The sequence below is a fragment of the Bufo bufo genome, chromosome 3, assembly GCF_905171765.1.
Source record: "Bufo bufo chromosome 3, aBufBuf1.1, whole genome shotgun sequence".
Taxonomy (NCBI): domain Eukaryota; kingdom Metazoa; phylum Chordata; class Amphibia; order Anura; family Bufonidae; genus Bufo; species Bufo bufo.
The window spans coordinates 147,788,181-147,808,714 of record NC_053391.1 but is presented as its reverse complement, the minus strand read 5'-3'; the positions used below and the strand labels follow the sequence as shown (position 1 = coordinate 147,808,714).

The 20,534-nt window shown below is 45.8% G+C and overlaps 1 protein-coding gene across 3 annotated transcripts in view; it reads right to left on the bottom strand.

Annotated features, from left to right (window-relative positions):
* The window catches only part of POLA1 (DNA polymerase alpha 1, catalytic subunit), a 450,237-nt gene that overhangs the window by 344,540 nt on the left and 85,163 nt on the right, over positions 1 to 20,534 (bottom strand). For all 3 annotated transcript variants that reach the window (XM_040423702.1, XM_040423703.1, XM_040423704.1), the window contains exons 10-14: positions 13,774 to 13,949; positions 6,126 to 6,238; positions 5,380 to 5,496; positions 3,145 to 3,219; positions 1,188 to 1,326 (exon numbers count right to left, since the gene is read on the bottom strand). In XM_040423702.1, coding sequence (XP_040279636.1) covers positions 1,188 to 1,326; positions 3,145 to 3,219; positions 5,380 to 5,496; positions 6,126 to 6,238; positions 13,774 to 13,949 — 620 coding nt within the window. The remainder of the gene's footprint in view (positions 1 to 1,187; positions 1,327 to 3,144; positions 3,220 to 5,379; positions 5,497 to 6,125; positions 6,239 to 13,773; positions 13,950 to 20,534) is intronic.

Here is a 20,534-nt window from a genome sequence, read left to right as displayed (position 1 = left end):
ATCACACACATGTGAATAAGGCCTAAGGGGAGTATATTGGAGGACACATATAAATAAAGTGCCTCATTTCCGAGAAAGACTACACATTACAGCATGCTGCGCTATGTGGGGGATATTATAAAAAAAAAAAAAAAAGCCATAAATGACAGCTATTGTTTCAACACCCCAGGTTGACTGAATAGAATAAAAATCTAGTAATTGTGTTCAACAGATTCTTGAGTAATCCCCAACCAAAGACACAAATGCAGGTGTGTGCAAGTGACAACTTTACAAGTCATCTAGCGGGTCAAGGAGAGTCAAAATTTACATTGTCAAGCATTCCTCAAGAGCGTATCTCCTAAGGGTACTTTCACACTAACACTAACTGATCAGTTATATCCTAACTTATTCTGAATGGAGAGCAATCCGTTCAGGATATCTTTAGTTCAGTCTTTTTGACATTCAGGACGGAGATAATACCGCAGCATGCTGCGGTTTTATCTCCGTCCAAAATTCTGCAACACTTGCCGGAATGCCGGATCCGGCATTTTTTCCCATTGACATGCATTAATGCTGGATCCGGCCCCGAGTGTTCCGGCAAAACGGATCCAGCATTGCGGTCTGCGCATGCTCAGACCACAAAAAATAGGCAAAAAAATAAATGCCGGATCCGTTTTTCCGGATGACACCGGAGAGATGGATCCGGCATTTTAATGCAATTGTCATACAGATCAGGATCCTGATCCATCTGACAAATGCCATCAGTTTGCATGCGTTTTGATGGATCCGGCAGGCAGTTCTGGCGACGGAATTGTCTGCCGGAATCCTCTGCCGCAAGTGTGAAAGTAACCTAAATTAAAAGACGTGAAATAATTTCACACATTATGCTGCATACACTTGCATAAGAAATTTAGAAATGAAAAGAAAGAAAAAAAAAAGTGTTTGAAAATAGATGATTACATGTTGAAAACATACAAATAAGGAAAGAAAGCCAAAATGGACACCCCACCAAACAATTCTGAATAAAGGTTTAGAAAATTAAATAAAAATAAGCTTGTAATAGAAAAAGCCCTTTTAATCCTTTTCTTTGGCACTCCGAACCCTTGCAAATGCAATAAGTAGGCGAAATACCTGCAGAGATCTCAAGGTCAAGCAAATATATATATAAAAACATATGAGAGATTTGCGGAAAGAAGCAGTATATTTACGTGGGCTCTTTATCTCCAGCCAGCTGGGCCCCTTTATCTTCCGGCTAAGTAAGAAAAGCTCCAAGCTTGACGTATTTGTTCCAAAGACATGTGAAAATGTTTCTCCCTTTAGGTCTTGAGGAAGTTGGGGCAAGTCTGCCTGCAAACCAAACATATCATAAAATAAATTCACTCAAAGGAAACAATTAGTGTAGAAACGGTATGTCCAACAATCACAGCCAATTTCTATTTTTCCTCCCAGCGAGAAACACACTTGCCCCCTACCTGAAGCAGTTACTTTCATGTTGTATAAAATTAGGTGTGGTAATTTGTGTCTGCATATACTTCATACAGAATAATAATTGCTAATCTCCTTAAAAATAAGATTAGCACAAAAGTTAAAATGGAAAAATATTAGGAAACCTGTCAGTAACTTACGAGTGGATAATACAAGATAACCTAAAATAGTATAACCATACAAATTCAGGCACGTGACCCATCAACCTATTATGCTCTCCATTAGGCCTCATACAGGCGGCAGTATATGCATTTCTGTCTGGAAAAAACAAACAAAAACAAAATAGGGACAGCATCCATGTGCATTCCATAGTTTTCTCACTCCCTTGAATACAAAGCGCTGCTCTCATCTGCAAGTCTGGACAAGAATAGAGACCTACTGGTCGTGTGCATGAGCTTTTAAAGGGTTCGGTCCAGAATTTTATTACTGATGGCCATCAACACCGGATCGGCAGGGATCTGACACACCACACATCAGCCATTTCAGGGTAGCTCCAGCACTGAAAATCATCACCGCAACTAGACATCCATGTCCACTGTGTACTGGATGAAGCTGGTTACTGCAGTTCTGCTCCCAGTGAAGAGAACGGGTAGCGCTGTAGAAGCTAGTTCTGTCCACTACACATGGGATTAGCAGCTGTGTAGTTCTGGCACTGGAGCTACTCAAACAGCTGACAGGCAAAAGTGCAGGGTGACGAACCACCACCAAAGAGATACTGATGACCTATGATGAGGAATGGAAGTTTAAATATTTGCTCTTGCAGCTATATATACTCTGATAAACTCAACATTAAAAGTTGAGAACGTGAGCAGTTTAGCCCCTCAGGAGCTGTGAAGAAGTTAAATGGCATCTGTCAGCAGATTTGTATCTATGAAACTGGCTGACCTCCTGCAAGTGAGCTTGGCAACTGAAGGCATCTGCACTGGTACCATGTTCAAATGTGACCGCATTGCTGGAAAAAATGTTTTAAACCCTTCATGACCACCAATATTCCTTTTTACGGCATTGACTAAAGGGCCTAAGGCTGGGCCTTTCACAGCGGCATGGTCTAAGCGCTGAACGGATCACCGGTCCAGTGGAGAGCGGGAGCCACGCTCATGCTTTAACAGCCCGGACCAGCAGGAGTGCCAATTTGGGCTGGTTAAACCCCTTACAATACAACCTGTAAATACCTAACTGTGACCAGTCTCCTGCCTACAACTATTAGCAATTCTGCAGGGTAAAAACTGCGGACAGACTCCAGACTAGTTGTTCTCTATTTGTCCAAATCCAGACACAAAACAGTCATTCTAACGTGTCAATGGGGAGGAAGGGGAGGGACAACTATTACATGTATCTGCTCAGCACTGTAGGTTTGGCTTCAAACAAATTTACCAATATTGCCACATGTTGGGGGGGGGGGGGGGAGGCCCAGGGTCCTCATTTTTGAAGTTTGAGTTTAAAGCAATGCACGTAAACAGAATGCATGGATATATTTCCCCTTACAGCTAGATGAATACTATTAAGGCCTCATGCACACGACAGTGTTTTTTTCACAGCTCCATAGAAATGAATGGGACCTCCGCTAAACTGTGAAAAATGACGGAACAGACGCGGATTCACACAACAGTCGTGGGCATGAGGCCTAACAATGTGCTCACGTGCGGCTGAATCTAAAGGTTTTATAATGTAGATACTTACAGCATATCGAACCTCAAGATACTCTGAGCTGGTGGGGACATCTGGAATCTCAAAAGCATAATTCTTTTCAACTTTCTAAATGGCAGAAAAAAGAAAAACCATCAAGGACAAAATATCAAATCATGACAAATTAACGACACAGGAATATTAACCAAAGCCAATGAAGTAGAAAAGGCTAAAAGGAATAACAAAAGTTACACAACACACATTAATAAGTAGGTAAAGGGGTTGTGTCACTTCAGCAGATTGCATTGTAGAGAAAGTTAATACAAAGAATTTACTAATGTATTATTACCCATATTGCTTCCTTTGCTGGCTAGATGAATTTTTCCATAACATTATACACAGCTTGTGTCCATGGTTATGACCAACCTGTGATCCAGCAGCGGTGGCCGTCCTTGCCTATTAGAAAAGTGCTTAACTGTGCACACTCTCACGGTCCTGACCACCAGAGAAGCCGGAGCTTTCTCCTATTGTGCAAGCATGACCGCCATTGCTGGATTTCAGGGTGGTCGTAACCAAGGAAACGCGAAGTGTATAATGAGATGGAAAAGTTAATCAAGTCCGCAAAGCAGACAATAGCGCAATCACAATACATTAGTAAGTGGCTTGTATTAACTTTCTCCTGCATCGCTAAGCTAAAAGTAAACATGCAGGACTCTTAGGCTGGGTTCACACGGGCGAGATTTCCACGCGGGTGCAATGCGCGAGGTGAACACATTGCACCCGCACTGAATCCGGACCCATTCACTTCTATCAGGCTGTGCAGATGAGCGGTGATTTTCACGCATCACTTGTGCGTTGTGTGAAAATCGCAGCATGCTCTATATTGTGCGTTTTACACGTAATGCAGGTCCCATAGAAGTGAATGGTACTGCGAGAAAATCGCAAGCATCCACAAGCAAATGCGGATGCGGTGCGATTTTCACGCATGGTTGCTAAGATGAAAGTCTATTCACTATATTATTTTCCCTTATAACATAGTTATAAGGGAAAATAATAGCATTCTTAAAACAGAATGCTTAGTAGAAGGTCAATTGAGGGTTAAAAAATAAAAATAAAATTAACTCACCTCCTCCTTTTGATCGCGTATTTGCCAATCTCTTCTTACTTTTTTAATCATGAGCTGCCGGCTAAAGGACCTGTGGTGACGTCACATCACATGGTCCAATCACATGGTCAATTACTGTGGTATTAAGAATGCTATTATTTTCCCTTATAACCATGTTATAAGGGAGAATAATTACATCTATACAACACCGAACCCAAACCTGAACTTCAGGGAAGAAGTCCGGGTTCGGGTCTGGGTACCACAGTCAGTTTTTTATCTCGCGCGTGCAAAACACATTGCACCCGCGCGATAAAAACGGAACGCAATCGCAGTCAAAACTGACTGCAATTGCGTACCTACTCGCGCGCGTTTGCCGCAATGCACCCGGGAGCCAAAACGTGACGCTCGTGTGAACCCAGCCTTAGCTTAGAGAAGCAGGCACAGGCAGGAGCAACTGAAGTCTTCTGTGCAGTGAGGGCTGGGGCCCAGCCCTTCTCTGCTCCTCAGCCCTCCAGTGCCAGGCCACACCCCTCAGTGCACTGAAGCCCCTGGTTGCACACTGAATAAGGCCTCTTTCACACGAGCAACACTGAGTGTGTCAGAATCTTTTCAGATAAGTGATGATTTTGCACAGTTTTGCCTGTCCAGATTGCATGTGTTTTTCACGTGCATAAAGAAAAACTAAAGAATAATCTACTTCTCCTAGCAGTCAATGAAAAACGCATTGCATCCAGATGTCGTCTATCTTTCACGCAAGCCCCATTCACTTCTACAGACCCAGAGCTGCATGAAAAACGACAACATAGAACATGCTGCAATTTTTCCTGAACGCAAAGATGATGCGTGAAAAATGATGCTCATGTACCCATACTCATTGTAATGAATGGGTCAGGATTCAGTCCAGATGCTATGAATTCGCTACACGCATCGCAGGTGGAGGGAAAACTCACTTGTGCAAGAGGCTTAAAAGTATTATTTTTTACGGATTACACAGGTATCATTTTTAGCAGGAGGATCAACCCTACAAGGAAGTATCCCTGGTTTAAGTTGGTTGATGCTGCTGACAGGTGCCCTTTAAATCTAAGCAATCTTGGTTCAAGAGAGCTAAACAAATAAATCCAATCAGGGCACTACATTCTAATGTAGCCTCAACAAGAAGAAATAAAGCAGTCAATATAACATACCTTGGACTTGAATTTCATGATCTTAAATTTATCTGCAATGCTATCACTGAACTCCTGGTAAACATTCATCATTGTCACAGGATCACCACTGTCTTTTCCAGATGGCAACTGAATTCTCTTTAAAAAAAAAAAAATTATTGTTATACACCATAAACAGCCCATTATACAGCAGCATAGTGCAGTAAAAAAAATAATTAAACTTTACAAAATGTAAGCAATGTACAACTTGATTCCCTGTAGCGCTCACACAGAGAACCACTTAGAAGCAGAAGTCACATTACTGCAAGTCGGCTTCTGATGGGGCAGAAATACAGAAAGCAAGTTCATCTCATGAACATCTGGGTGTTAGGTCAGGAAAAGCCCGAATGACAAAATTCCAATAGCAGGCCGCGATGAGAACAAGCCTGCCTAGCATCCCGCAGCGACCTGCTATTGGCTGCCCCACTCAGTCACGGGATGTTTAATCCGCATGATGGGGAGATGCAGCGGCGTACATGCGGGCATCAGAAGCGACGTGGGTGTCGGGGAGGAAAGTACAATCTGTACGAGGGGCCCAGGCACATGGGGGTCCTTATAGGGGTTGGATAACCCCTGTTTAGTGTGTCCAAAAGGCCTTACCCTGTAGTGCACCAATGTTTTAGTTATCATTTGCTTGCATTTTGTAAATTTGGTATTACTTTGTGCCATCCCACATACATCAGATATAATTATCAAAGAAAAAAAAAAAGAAAAGAAACCCCACTTACGGTCTCACGAGGCAGAAGATAAACTGTGCGCTCAATGTTTTTTACGCTTACACAGCAACTGACATATGTTTCTGCAGACTCGATCCAGACTTTCCCAAATAAGTACACAACACCTAGAAGAAAAAAAATATTACTGACTTGGTGCACTGGAAAGAAGCCAAAACTCTTAAATTCAGTGGGGGACGGACGCCATCTAGGACTAAACCAGAAGCACTAAAAAGCACTGTTACTAAACTTCTCATCTATGAGGGATAAGTGTCCCCAGCAGCAAGCCATGTGAAATCACTTTGTTAAGGTGTTCTTACACAGGATGATGATCAGCCAAACAAACATTCATACAAACGTTTGTCCCTGATCATTGACCCACGTAAACATGCTAGTGATCCGTCAACCGAAGATCAAACACTTGTTTACCATTCATCGCCTCCTTTACGTGGCCATATAAACGCTCGCTTGTCAGGAGAACACCTCACTGGTAAACAGGAGATTTGTGGCCAAAAAGCTATGTACACTACAAGTGGAAGAAAGATCCCTGTTCAAACCACTCCAGATAATTTCAATGCATAAATTAAAGTAAATGAGCATCAACTGACTTCCTATATCAATCTGTGTTCATTACGGACAATTAATCTGCCCAAGTAAAAGAACCCTTAGGGCTGTTTTACAAAAGCGGCTCCATTGCTGGAATCACGCTTTGTGTGTGAGCGTGATCCTCCATTCTGGACTTACAGGAGTGCACGGCATTATCATGATTTATAATGCTATGTGCCTCTGCTTGACCTTATTTCTACAGGACCATAGTGACATAAAACTGTCAGTATTCTCCTGCATCAGAAAGGTCAAGAAGAGGCACATAGAATTATAAATCAGTATAATGTCATGCGCGTCTGCAAGTCCGGATTGGAGGATCACGCTCACAAGTAGCGCGATTCCTGCAATGGACTCGCTCGTGAGAAACAGCCCTTAGGGTATGGTCAGACGGTCAGGTTTCTGCACGCAGTTTTGGAAGCCAAACCCAGGAGTGAAAAAAGGAGTTTTGTATAACTTACCAGTAAAATCTCTTTCTCGCTCTTCATTGGGGACACAGGAACCGTGGTATAGCTATGTCCTCTAGGAGGCGTTGACACTAGTAAAAGCTGTTAGCTCCTCCCCTGGCAGCTATACCCCCTCCAGCCTGGAGAGAGAGCTTCAGTTTGTGTACAAGCAGCAGGTAAAGCAAGCCAACCAAATAAAAAAAAAACATGGAACACCAACCATGCCAAAAGACCCAACGGGGCTCAAACCAGCAATAGCCACAACTGTGGTCGAACAACAATACTGGGTGGGTGCTGTGTCCCCCAATGAAGAGCGAGAAAGAGATTTTACTGGTAAGTTATACAAAAATCTCCTTTTCTCGCCCATATTCATTGGGGGACACAGGAACCGTGGGACGTCCGAAAGCAGTCCACAGGGAGGGAAAAACCACAGACCCACGAAAGCAAGCGTCCCTGCAGACATCTAAGAACTGTCGCCTGCAAGACCACGTGGCCCAATGCCGGGACCGCCGATGCATAAGTATGCACCTGGTAATTTTTTGTGAACGTATGTAAGGAGGACCAGTAGCCACCTTACCCAACTGAACAGCCGAAGCGCGAAGCCCCCGAGCCCAAGAAGCACCCACCGCTCTGTGGAGTGAGCCGTGACACCTAAGGGCGGAACCCTGCTCCGGGCGCGATATGTTTTAGCACTTGCAGACCGAATTCAACGTGCAATCGCCACCTTGGAGGCCGCCAATTGCTAGCGAGGACCCTTCGGAAGACAAAAAGGGGTTCCGTACACCGGAAGAGACTGGAGGCTGCCAAATAATGATCGGAGCTCTGACAACGTCAATAATGTAACTCCCTTCCGTAGGGTGTGAAGTGGAGGAACAGAGAAGGATGAACAATGTCCCCATTGACATGGAAGCCAGAGACCACCTTCCGGAGAAGAAGGAATGAGCCGGAGAACCACCTTATCCTTGTGAAGAACCAGGAAGGGCTTCTGCAAGAGAGCGCCCCCAATCCGGACTCCCGACTGATGGATGTGATAGCCACAAGAAACAAACACCTTCTAGGACCGAAGCCAGAGTGGGATCTCCCGCAAGGGCTCAAAGGGAGAAGACTGAAACGCTGAGAGAACTATATTCGGATCCCAAGGCGGTAAAGGACGGTACGGAGGAACCGTATTTGCCACTCACTAAAAGAAGCCTCCGTGGCACCAGGGAGATCAGAGTACACTGGAAGCTGCCCCAGGATAGAAGCACCAACACTGGACCCATAAAGGACTAAGGGCTAAACCAGGTCCAACCCTGATTGTAGAAAGGATAGGACCTTGGGGAGAGAAAAGACGGAGTGAGGGGATGTCCCGGCTTCCCAGAAGCCCAGGAAGGACCTCCAGGTCCTAATAGAGCCTGGGCGATGCAGGCTTCCTGGCCTGAAACATAGTGCGGATGACGTCCGCCGAAAACCCTCTCCACGTCAGAATGGCGGATTAAACAGCCACCCCGTCAACCAAAGACCCTAATGCTGATGTAAGACCGGACCCTGTGAAAGAAGGTCGTCTGAGTGGCAGTGACCAAGGGACGTCTCCTAGAAGGAGACCGAGGCCAGCGTGCCACGCGCGACGGCCAATCCGGAGCGACTAGGATTCATTGGAATGCCCTCCCTCTTGATCTTCCGAAGAACCTGGGTAGGAGGGCCAGGTGAACAAAAAACACGTAAGGAGGGAAAACTTCCGCCAAAGAGATATCAGGGCGTCCATGCCGCATGCTTCCGGAACTCTTGCTCGGGATAGAAAAGTGGGAAGCTTTAGTGTAGATACTGTTAGCACACCCGGACCAATGGAAGAAGTCCCTGTAGAAGGAGGGATGAGGAGGACGCCACAGTCCACCAGTGGGACCGGAACGAGTCTGGAAATGGAAGGCCACCAAACGAATACCCCGGTCAAAATGCAGAGGAGGGAAGGTAGTAACATGGGAACTATCAAGGCCTGCGAGGTGGCTATGAACCATGAGCCAGAGGAGGAAAAAGACAGGAGAAGAATAGGTCTAAGTCCATTCCTCGTCTTAGACCGGCACTATACAGAAGTAGCCAAGGATTAGGAGGCTGTGCAAAAACAAAAACTCCGCCTGAGGATAAAAACCAGACAAGGGGAGTGCCACTGTATTGCTAGCCCCATACCCCGGCAGAGGAGAAGGCCACCCTCAGAGGCCACCAATGCAATGCTAGAAGAGTCCACCACCTGAAGAGTGAGCTGAAGAAGAACCTAAGTATGTAGTGGTAACACAAATACCACTCGCACAGTAGTAGCCAGCACTTGCCCGTGAGCACAAAACCGAGGGGGGAGGCCTGAGACTATCCGTAGAAGCCACGTACCATACCGCCCGTGTCAAGTAGAGCAAACTTAAAAACTCTACCCGGGAGGACGCTGAGCAGGAGCAACCACCAAGCTAGCGCCAGGGTAAGGCCCTTAACTGAGGGGGAAGTCCCACTGCAGCGACTACGAACTCAAGCATTAGCAAAAAAAGCTGCATCTGTGGAGAGTGCCAGCATAACCACTTCCCAGAGAAGGAGGAGTGGTGGATAGAGAATACAGAGTCAGTGAAACACTCGACTCGCTGGAACGTACTCACCAAATATGTGCACTGGTGCACGCACTACGCATTGATGCAGACAATATCATGACTTATAATGGTGGAATGGTGGAGGCCCATGGAGATGGGGGGTCTCTGGGACACAAGTGATGCTAGGCAACCCCCTGAAGACAGAGGATGAACATGTCCAAAACTCGCGCCAAAAGAAGGAAGGAAGGAATAGCCACCGTATTCACTGGCGGCACCAGTATACTACTAGAGTAAAAGTACCGACTGTTGCCACGCCCCTTAGTGAAAAGCGAAGGCACCTAGAGCCGTGGCGTAGATGAATTGCAACATCCGAGACGTTTAGATATTCCCCGCTAGTGGATCACTTGCGGAAGGGGTTAATGCAACAGGAAGCACGGTGAAGTGCAACACTCCGCCCTTGGAAAGGGATAGCGCGAAGTCGGGAGAGTATGCAATGGCAGTGCAATTACTCTACCTATGGAAGGTGGAACGCATACGGCAAGCACTTAAGCCACCTATGAAGGGGGGGGGGGTTAATGCCCACGGCGGAAACTAGTGCATATGGCGAGTCCTGTACCCCGTGGGCGTGCAATTATTGCACCTAAGTAAGGGTGTAACGCCTACAGCACACAATGGAACTAGATATGTCAGCGCGCCACCTAAGGAAGGGCTAATGCCTACGGCAGGTACTGAACCCAGTGGAGATGCAATTTCACGACCCACAGAAGTGGGAAAGTATACTCCCGGCCCTGAAACCAGTGTCCCAGTACTTAGTCCACCTATGGCAGGGGACAATGTATAAGGCAAGTACTGTATCCCAAAGTAGTGCAATTACTCCGCCCATGGAAGGGGCAATGCATACGACAAGTACTGCTGGCCACCGTAGACGCAATCAAGGAAGATTGCTTCGGATTCATGTCAGGGTCTGAATCTGTGATTTCCCTCCCCCTTAGGCCTCATGCACACAACTGTTGTTGTGTTCCATTCCGCAAAATGGGGTTCCGTTGTTCCGTGATACGTTTCCGTGTGTCTTCCTTTATTTTTGGAGGATCACCAGACATGAAGGTAAGTTAAAAAATATCTAACTCAAGTTTGCCATGCAAATTATAGGAAAAAAACGGACGCGGACGACAATCTTGTGTGTCTCCGCGTTTTTTCACGGTCCCATTGACTTGAATGGGTCCGCAAACCGTTTTCCATGAAAAAAAATAGGGCAGGTTATATTTTTTGGACTGACTGGAATCACGGACGCGGATGGCAAACTGTTCATTAGCCGAGTTTTCAACGGACCCAGGGAGGAAGGGTGGAGGTGCAGAGATATTCGAGGAGAAGATGTCCTGCTGTGGTCTGCTTGCGCGTAGGACTACCCTTTAGAAACTCGCCCCTGGCAGTTGCGGACTGCACAGGTGGGGACTATCAACCAAACTACCCAGGGGGTGGAGTGGGAACTTCTAGAGGTCCGTCCACCGGATTGCGCAGGCGGTGCGTTATCAACCAAACAGCCCCGGAGGGAGGATTGGGAAGTTCCAGATAGCGCAGTTGGAGAATTATCAACCAAACGACCCAGGAGGGCGGATTGTAATGTCAGAGGTCCTTATTGAATTGCACAGGTGGAGAATTATCAACCAAACGACCCGGAAGGGTGGATTGGGAAGACAGAGGTCCTGTAATGATTGTCGCCGGTGGAAAATCAACCAACCGACCCAGAAGGGTGGATTGGGAATCCTTCATATCGACCAAACGACCCAGAAGGGTGGATTGAGAATGTCAGAGGTCCCCTATTGAATTGCGCAGGCGGAGAATTATCAACTAAACGACCCGGGAGGGTGGATTGGGAATGTCAGAGATCCTCTATTGAAGTTGCGCTGGTGGAGAACTTTCAACCAAACGACCCAGAAGGGTGGATTGGGAAGTCAGAGGTCCTCTATTGAATTGCGCAGGTGGAGGATTGTCAGCCAACGGCCCCGGAGAGCGTATTGGGAATCCTGCAGGGTTCCCTGTATTGCGCAGGTGCATGCAGAAGTATCAACCAAGTGGCCGAGTAGGGCGGATTGGGACTAGGAGAGGTCCTCCTGACCGGAACAGGGTACGGGCCTAGTCTGTACCGCACGGTCATTATATGTGCTGAGGGGGGCCGGGGCCCGTATTAAATGCTCCCTTTTTTTTTTTATTTGTATGGAGAAGCATGAAGTGTTACTACTATAGTAAGAGACCGCACTTATATCCAACCCTTAGATGACCCAGCGCCGGCCTAAGAAAAGGCTGGCTGGGAAGGGTTAAAAAGTGCCTGAGACAGGGACGGTGCTCAGCTGGCTTCTGGGGAGGGGAGCAGCTAGGCGCCGGCGGCTCCTAGAGGACATAGCTATACCACGGTTCCTGTGTCCCCCCCCAATGAATATGGGCAAGAAAGAGGAGTTGTTTCTGTCCATATATACTTTCTCTCCTTTTATGATCCACTCCTGATTTTGGTTTCCAAAACTGCAACAGGAAACCTGACCATGTGGCCGTACCCTTACAATGCTGCACAACAGAAAAAGTGCTTAAACTACCAACTCAAACCCCACCTAGGGTAGGTAAAACAATGAACAGTACCATGGGTCAGATCATGGGCTGCATGATGTAGGTATAGATGCTGCAAGACAGCTTTGTAAATCCTAGAATTATAAAGCCTGGGGGTGTATCCAAAAGAAGCCTTAGGCCCCTTTCACACGGGCGAGTTTTCCACGGGGGTGCAATGCGTGAGTTGAACGCATTGAACCCGCACTGAATTCGGACCCATTCATTTCTATGGGGCTGTTCACATGAGAGGTGATTTTCACGCATCACTTGTGCGTTACGTGAAAATCACAGCAAGCTCTATTTTGTGCGTTTTTCACGCAACGCAGGGCCCATAGAAGTGAATGGGGCTGCGTGAAAATCGCAAGCATCCGCAAGCAAGTGCGGGTGCGGTGCGATTTTCATGCACGGTTGCTAGGAGACGATCGGGATGGAGACCAGATAATTATTATTTTCCCTTATAACATGGTTATAAAGGGAAAATAATAGCATTCTGAATACAGAATGCATAGTACAATAGCGCTGGAGGGGTTAAAAAATAAATTCTAATTTAACTCACCTTAATCCACTTAATCGTGCAGCCCAGCTTCTCTTCTGACTTCTTTCTTTGCTGTGTGCAGAAACAGGACCTGTGGTGACGTCACTCCGGTCATCACATGATCCATCACCACGGTAAAAGATCATGTGACGGACCATGTGATGACTGGAGTGACGTCACCACAGGTCCTTTTCCTGCACACAGCAAAGACGACAGAAGAGAAGCCGGGCTGCGTGATCAAGTGGATTAAGGAGAGTTAAATTATTTTTTAATTTTTTTTAACCCCTCCAGCGCTATTGTATTATGCATTCTGTATTCAGAATGCTATTATTTTCCCTTATAACCATGTTATAAGGGAAAATAATACAATCTACAAAACACCGATCCCAAGCCCGAACTTCTGTGAAGAAGTTCGGGTTTGGGTACCAAACATGCCGATTTTTCACAAGCGCATGCAAAACGCATTACAATGTTTTGCACTCGCTCCCGCAACGCACCCGCACCTTTTCCCGCAAAGCCCGTGTGAGAGGCCTTAGGGTGCATTCACACAACCGTATGTACTTTGCGGTCCGCATCCATTATTTTTGCGGATCATTTGTAACAATGCCCATCCTTGAATGCCAAACGGGCAAGTTCTATTATTTATTTATTTTTTCCGGAGCTAACAGACAGACATACAGATGCAGACCCATTGAAATAAAAGGGTGTGCATCCTATCCGCAAAAATAACATTGCGTGAATGCACCCTAATAAAAAGTAAATGCTGAAAAGACCCCAAAATACCAGACAGATGTCTACCATGACATTCCCATCATTTACATGCAACATCTGGTTACTACTGCTAGTGAAAGTAAAAAAAAGAAACTGAATGTGAAAAGAGCTTTGAAATCAGCTTTACATCACAAACGGCAGAATTCCCACAGGATGAGAATTACCTGGCTGATTGTATTGGTCCTCATAAGCATCTAGCCAATAAAATCTGAAGACCTGATCACCATCTTCACTGGTTACTAAAGGAAGGAGACTTGAATCGACTTGAATTTCATTTGTAAAAGTCTCAGCCTCATCTGGCATTCGATCCCAGCTTGATTCCCCGTAAAAAGTGGAACCACTGAAAGAAATAGATTAATTTAAAATTGAAGTCAGTAAAGCAATAGAGTCTATTAAATGCATGTTTAGGACTCTAATATAATATGAACAACACTTCAGGAAGACATTATGCAGTTTACATTTTTGTCCATACGTGTTAGTATTTGATGTAACTACAATCAACTGGTAAACCTTACAAATATTGCTTAAACTTTAAGCCTAGTCCGAATCATAGTTTATAAAGCTGAAAAATAGACACCTGTCCATCTAGTTCAGCTTTTTTTTTTCTCTATAAAATAGATGTTTATTCAGCACATCGATAAGACACAAACAGGGACAAATGTCTCAGTAACTACATGTAATCCTACAGCTACAATAAGAACACTTTTCTTGGGTTGGGTGTTTTTCCAGCCAGGGCTCCATAGTAGAGGTCTACAAATCACTACTGTCTCCATATCAAAGGGATAGGCATCTGCTCAATCAGCAGGGTTTAAAGGGGTTGTCTCAGTTCAGCAAATGGCATCCATCATTTAGTGAGTCAGCCCAAGCCACCCACCAATGCATTCCGATTGACAACATTGCTCACCTTGCAGCATAATAAATCATATATATTTCTTTATTTTTCAATGCAAATGCAACAGTCTAGAGATAACGGAAGCAAGCTTCGGATGTTACACCCGAAGTCGCTTTGTTCAGAACTTCAGATTAATACTGTACGGAGATTTTTTTGTGAAACTCACCTGTAAAATCTTTTTCTCGTCTTTTCCATTGGGGGACACAGACCATGGGTATAGCTTAGTCCACCACTAGGATGAGAGACACTATGCAAATAAGAAGAAACAGCTCCTCCTCCACTGGCTATACCCCCATGCTCCAACAGGAGGACCTCAGTGCGTGCAAAAGCAGTAGGAGAAGGAGACCCAAAATCAAATGTTCACAAAGAACAACAAAACCTAGGAATACCAGCATCAGGCCGTTAACCATAAGGTCCCAAAAACGATAACCAACCCCTCCTGCAACAGACAAGAATGGGTGGGAGCTGTGTCCCTCAATGGAAAAGACAAGAAAAAGATTTTACAGGTGAGTTTCACAAAAAATCTCCTTTTCTCGCCCATTCCATTGGGGGACACAGACCATGGGACGTCCTAGAGCAGTCCATAGGGTGGGAGACCAACACCTCCAGAGGGAAAAAGTCCAGCGGTTAAACAGGAACCACAGCCTGCAATACCTTGCGCCCAAGGACAGCATCAGCCGACGCCAGAGAGTGCAGTCGGTAGAAATTTGTAAAGGTATGTAAGGACGACCAGGTGGCCGCCTTAGGCCTCATGCACACGGTCGTTTTTTTTTGCGGTCCGCAAAACGGATTTCCGTTGTTCCGTGACCGTTTTTTCGTCCGTGGGTCTTCCTTGATTTTTGGAGGATCCACGGACATGAAAAAAAAAGTTGTTTTGGTGTCCGCCTGGCCGTGAGGAGCCAAACAGATCCGTCCTGACCTACAATGCAAGTCAATGGGGACGGATCCGTTTGACGTTGACACAATATGGTGCAATTGCAAAACAGATCCATCCCCCATTGACTTCCAATGTAAAGTCAGGAGTCCCTATTATACCATAAAAGCTTTTATGCAGACGGATCTTCGATCCGTCTGTGTGAAAGTAGCTTACGGCCACGGATCACGGACGCGGATGCCAATCTTGTGTGCATCCGTGTTTTTTCACGGACCCATTGACTTGAATGGGTCCGTGAACCGTTGTCCGTCAAAAAAAAAAAACAGGTCATATTTTTTGGACGGACAGGAAACACGGATCACGGCCGCGGATGAACAATGGTGCATTTTCCGAGTTTTCAACTGACCCATTGAAAGTCAATGGGTCCGCAGAAAATCACAGAAAACAGAACAACGGCCACGGATGCACACAACGGTCGTGTGCATGAGGCCTTACAAAGCTGTAATGCAGACGATCGATTGCGCGTAGCCCAGGAGGCCCTCACCACCCTGGTGGAGTGCGCGATAACCCTACCCCGGGACCGATAGGCCAGGGCAATAGCCGACCGGATCCACCGAGCCACAGTGACCTTGGAGGCCGCCAGACCCTTAACGAGGCCCCTCGGGAATCACAAAAAGGGAGTCCGAGCGGCGAAATGGGGCAGTAACCGACAGATACACCCGCAAAGCACGGACAACATCAAGAGAATGGAGAGCGTGCTCCTTGGGGCAAAAGGAGGCCAGGATTATATCCTCGTTGAGATGGAAGGGGAAAAACGCCTAACTTCTCGCAAAAGGCAAGAAAGGCCTTCCAGTTTCTATAGTATATCCGGGATGAAGCTGGTTTTCTGGCTTTGATCATAGTCTTCACGACAGAGTCCGAGAAGCCCCTCTTCTTCAAGTTGGTGGTCTCAACAGCCACGCCGTTAAACAAAGTGACTGGGACTTCCGGTTCCGGCGCCGACATGTGAGGACGCCAGGCACAAGAGCTCCGTAGCGATTGAGATATAAAACACTCACATTGCCCGTGTGCCGTCGGGAATCGGGCGAACATTACCCAGATATCGACAATAGCGTATGGATCGATTTCTGACCACCATGGGCAAGAAAACAAGAGGCAGAGCGACTTCTCCCGCGTGGCCGGAGGACCAGGCTGCTTCAATAATGGCGTCTAACACACACGAGGCGGCATTATCTGCAGAGCCGCCGGGAAGCGCTAATGACTGTACGGGAGTGAAAGCAACAGAGGTGCGGTCGCATCAAATTGATTACAAAGAGCTAGCGGTGGAGGTGGCCACGCAACTAGCCCCGGATTTGCGGGAAACACTCGCGGCGTCGGTCGCTAACGTGATGCAACAATTACAGGAGGCAGTCCAGCAGCACGAAGGCCGGCTGGATGAGGCAGAAGGCCGCATACAAGTAATAGAAGACACCACGGAATCGATTCTACAAAAGCTTCAATCAGCCTTAGCTGACAACAAACGCCTATGAAGCTGGAGGATCTAGAAAATAGGTCCAGGCGCAATAACTTAAGGCTGGTGGGTCTCCAGGAATCTATCCCACAAGGAGACTTACTTAATATATGCGAACTGGAACTGCCTCAGGTCGTGGGGATAACAAGACGTTGCAAAGTGGAATGTGCCCACAGAGTGGGACCATCCCATCCTGCTAACGATCACCAGCCAAACAGACCGAGACAAGTGGTTATGAGGTATCTGGACTACACAGATAAGGAAACAATCCTCAAGGCGTTCAAAGCCCGCAAAGAACCCGTCACATTTAGGGGAATGAAGATCCTTATATTCGGAGACTACTCCGCGGAAGTCACGAAAAAGCGTAAGGCCTTCTCTCCCTTGTTCACCCAACTTCATTGCGGGGGAGTTAAGTTCGCCCTTTTGTATCCAGCCAGTCTAAAGGTCTTTAAGCTTGATGGTTCCAGCAAGACATACACATCGCCCGAGAAAGCCGCGGTTGACCTGGATGAGAAAGTAGGTCCTACAACACGTGGCCAACGAAACTTAAATAAGAAAGCGCAAGAAGGATCATCCTCGGATACGGAGCAAGGAAGACCGCGCTTTAGAGACCGCTGAGGACTTTAACATGTCCAACAGAAGATTATCGGGAGGAGCCGACGGACTCTAAAGAGGGACACCGGCGGTGATTGTAAGGAGTCTCTCTCTCTGTTGGGAGGGACTGGGAGAGATGATACTGGTTAAGAGGTGAGGTGGGCCGGATCATTTTCTTCCAAATGTTTTTGCCTTAAAGTTTTAATATTTTCAATCGTTTCTGTTGCTGGGGAGCATTGCAGCAATGCTATATATATAGTATTGTGGGATAGGAGACACTAAAGTGCCTGACGTCACATGTGGAAAAAGTCTGTGAGAGCTGTGAATGGAGCACTAATCAGATCTATAGTGCCCTTCGCTCTTTATATGTTATTGTTCAGTATGGTTTACTGTTGTAATATGGGGTATTTGTGGGAGGGTAAAGGGAGCCAAGGTGGGGAATATGTTAGTCACATGCAATCAACTGCCTCAGGAAGATGTCTATATCTATTATATTGTTATGAAATTTGTGTCGTGGAACGTTAAAGGGTTGCGCTCCCCACATAAGCGCAATATGATACTAAAATGCTTAAAACATTTAAGAGCTGATATTGCTATGTTACCACTTGCCAGAAGATGACTTCCATAGAATGGAAAAGTCTTGGGTGGGTAAGGTTGTGGGCTCCCAGGCAGTACATCATAAAGCAGGGGTATTGTTCCTCCTACATAGAAATCTAGCTTATGACATTCTTGTGGTTGAATCTGACGACATGGGGCGTTGGTGGACCTTACATCTAAGTACAGATTCAGGAGAAATTAAACTACATAATATATATGGCCCTAATAGCGATAAATATTTCTTTGCTGATCTGGCGACCAGACTGAAAAGAGACCCTGTTACAAGACAACTAATTGGGGGAGATCTCAATACTGTAGTTAACACGGCGGAGAATAGAAGAGCAATTAGCCGATCTGATATACCCCACACGCATGACAAAGTGCTTGAGCCCTTCTTAAGGGATACAGCCATGACAGATGTATGGAGACTAGTCAATCCAGAAGACAGGGACTTCACTTTTTATTCACCTCCACATGACTCATGGTCCAGGATCGATTACTTTTTAATTTCAGATTCTCTGAAATCTAGAGTAATAGATCCAAAAATCCACGACATGGTGATTTCGGATCATATTCCAATTTCTGTGATGCTTTTAGAGCTTCAACCAAAAGGCCAAGATATCATCTGGAGGTTCCCCTCTTACTTATACAATGATGGAAATTTTAAGGATACCCTTCGAGGCTGGTACTTGGAGTTTAGGGGGGACAATATGTAGAGTGTAGATAATCCTTCTCTATTCTGGGATACAGCTAAAGACGTCCTAAGGGGCAGGATACTGGCATATGTGAGGGGACTAAAGAAAAAAATAACGCAACAACTCCAAGATCTCAGTTTCTTCTTGCGTAATGCATACACAGCCTATCAAGCTAACATGACTGAACAGAAAAAGGAGGCCTGGCATTTGGCTAAAAGGGAATATGAGCTGTGGTACGAGAGGAAAATGAAATGTAGCATGTCCAATCTAGAGAACAAGTTTTTTTAGAGGAGGAAATAAATCTGGGAAACTATTAGCCAACCTCATAAAGAATTCTAGACGACAACCCCATATCCTGAAAATAGCTGACGCCGGTGGTGTCATACATAACAAACCTGATAAAATTGTTTCTATTTTGGGGGAATACTATAAGGAATTGTACAAGGATCCAGGACCCAAGGCCCCAATGTCGTCCTTTTTCTCCAGGTGTGTTAAGTTACCAACTCTTACTGATACTCAGCTAGAAGTACTAAACTCCCCAATATCTGAGAACGAGGTGCTTGCAGCCATTAAAAGTTTACACTTACACAAGGCCCCGGGTCCAGGTAGATACACAGGGGAATTCTTCAAGATGCTAGAAGAAGATCTGAAAGGCCCATTGGCGGCGGTGTTTAATGGCATACTAACAGGTTCTCCATTATTGTCAACAGATAACTTAGTATATATCAAGCTTATTCCCAAACCGGGGAAGGATGTCCTATACCCCTCCTCGTATCACCCAATATCATTGACCAATGTAGACCTTAAATTAGTGGCAAAGATCATGGCTGACAGGCGCTCTTCTTTTATGCCGGGCTTAGTATCTTCACCCCAATCCGGATTTATTAAAGGTAGAGCTGCAGTATCCAATATTCGAAAAGTTCTGACGGTACTGGACGCAGTGCAGTGGAACACTTGTCCTTCTCGGCGGCCGTCGCTGATGGCATTTGACAATGTCCGGTGGGATTGGTTAGAAGAGATTTTAAGTAGAATGGGTTTTAGAGGTCCAGTCCGGACTTTTATATCAGCACTTTATGCAACTCCCAGAGCTCGAATAGCAATCCCTGGCTTCTTATCTCCTTTCCCATTATGCAGGGGAACACGTCAGGGTTGCCCGCTTTCCCCGCTACTGTTTAATTTAACACTTGAACCATTGGCTCGCATGCTGGAAGGTGGAGACGTCTTTAGAAGAATAAAAGTAGGTCAAAAAGAAATATGCACGTCCCTTTTTGCGGATGATATATTGCTATTCATGGCTGATCATTCGGAAGACCTGGAGAACGTTTTACGACTCCTGGATTCTTTTGGGCCGGTCTCAGGTTTCAAAATAAATCTAGATAAATGTGTTTTACTACCATTAACGTCACTGAAGATAAGAGAATTGCTTCCAGAATCGTGTAAGAGTATTACGGTGAGCGATTCACAGATTACATGTTTGGGAATCAAGATAGGAAAGTCTCCTTCATCCCTTTATAATCTGAATTACCTCCCCTTGTTCAAAACAATCAAAAGTGACCTTGATAGGTGGCAGAGTCTCCCACTATCCTTAACGGGCAGGACTCATCTATTGAAAATGGTATGTTTTCCTAAACTGCTATACCCCCTACAGACGATCCCAATACTTTTAAGACACTCTGATGTCCAAGACCTCCAATCCGTGTTTATCAGATTCTTGTGGTCAGGAAAGGAACCCCGTATCGCCCTTTCAAAATTGATGCTACCAA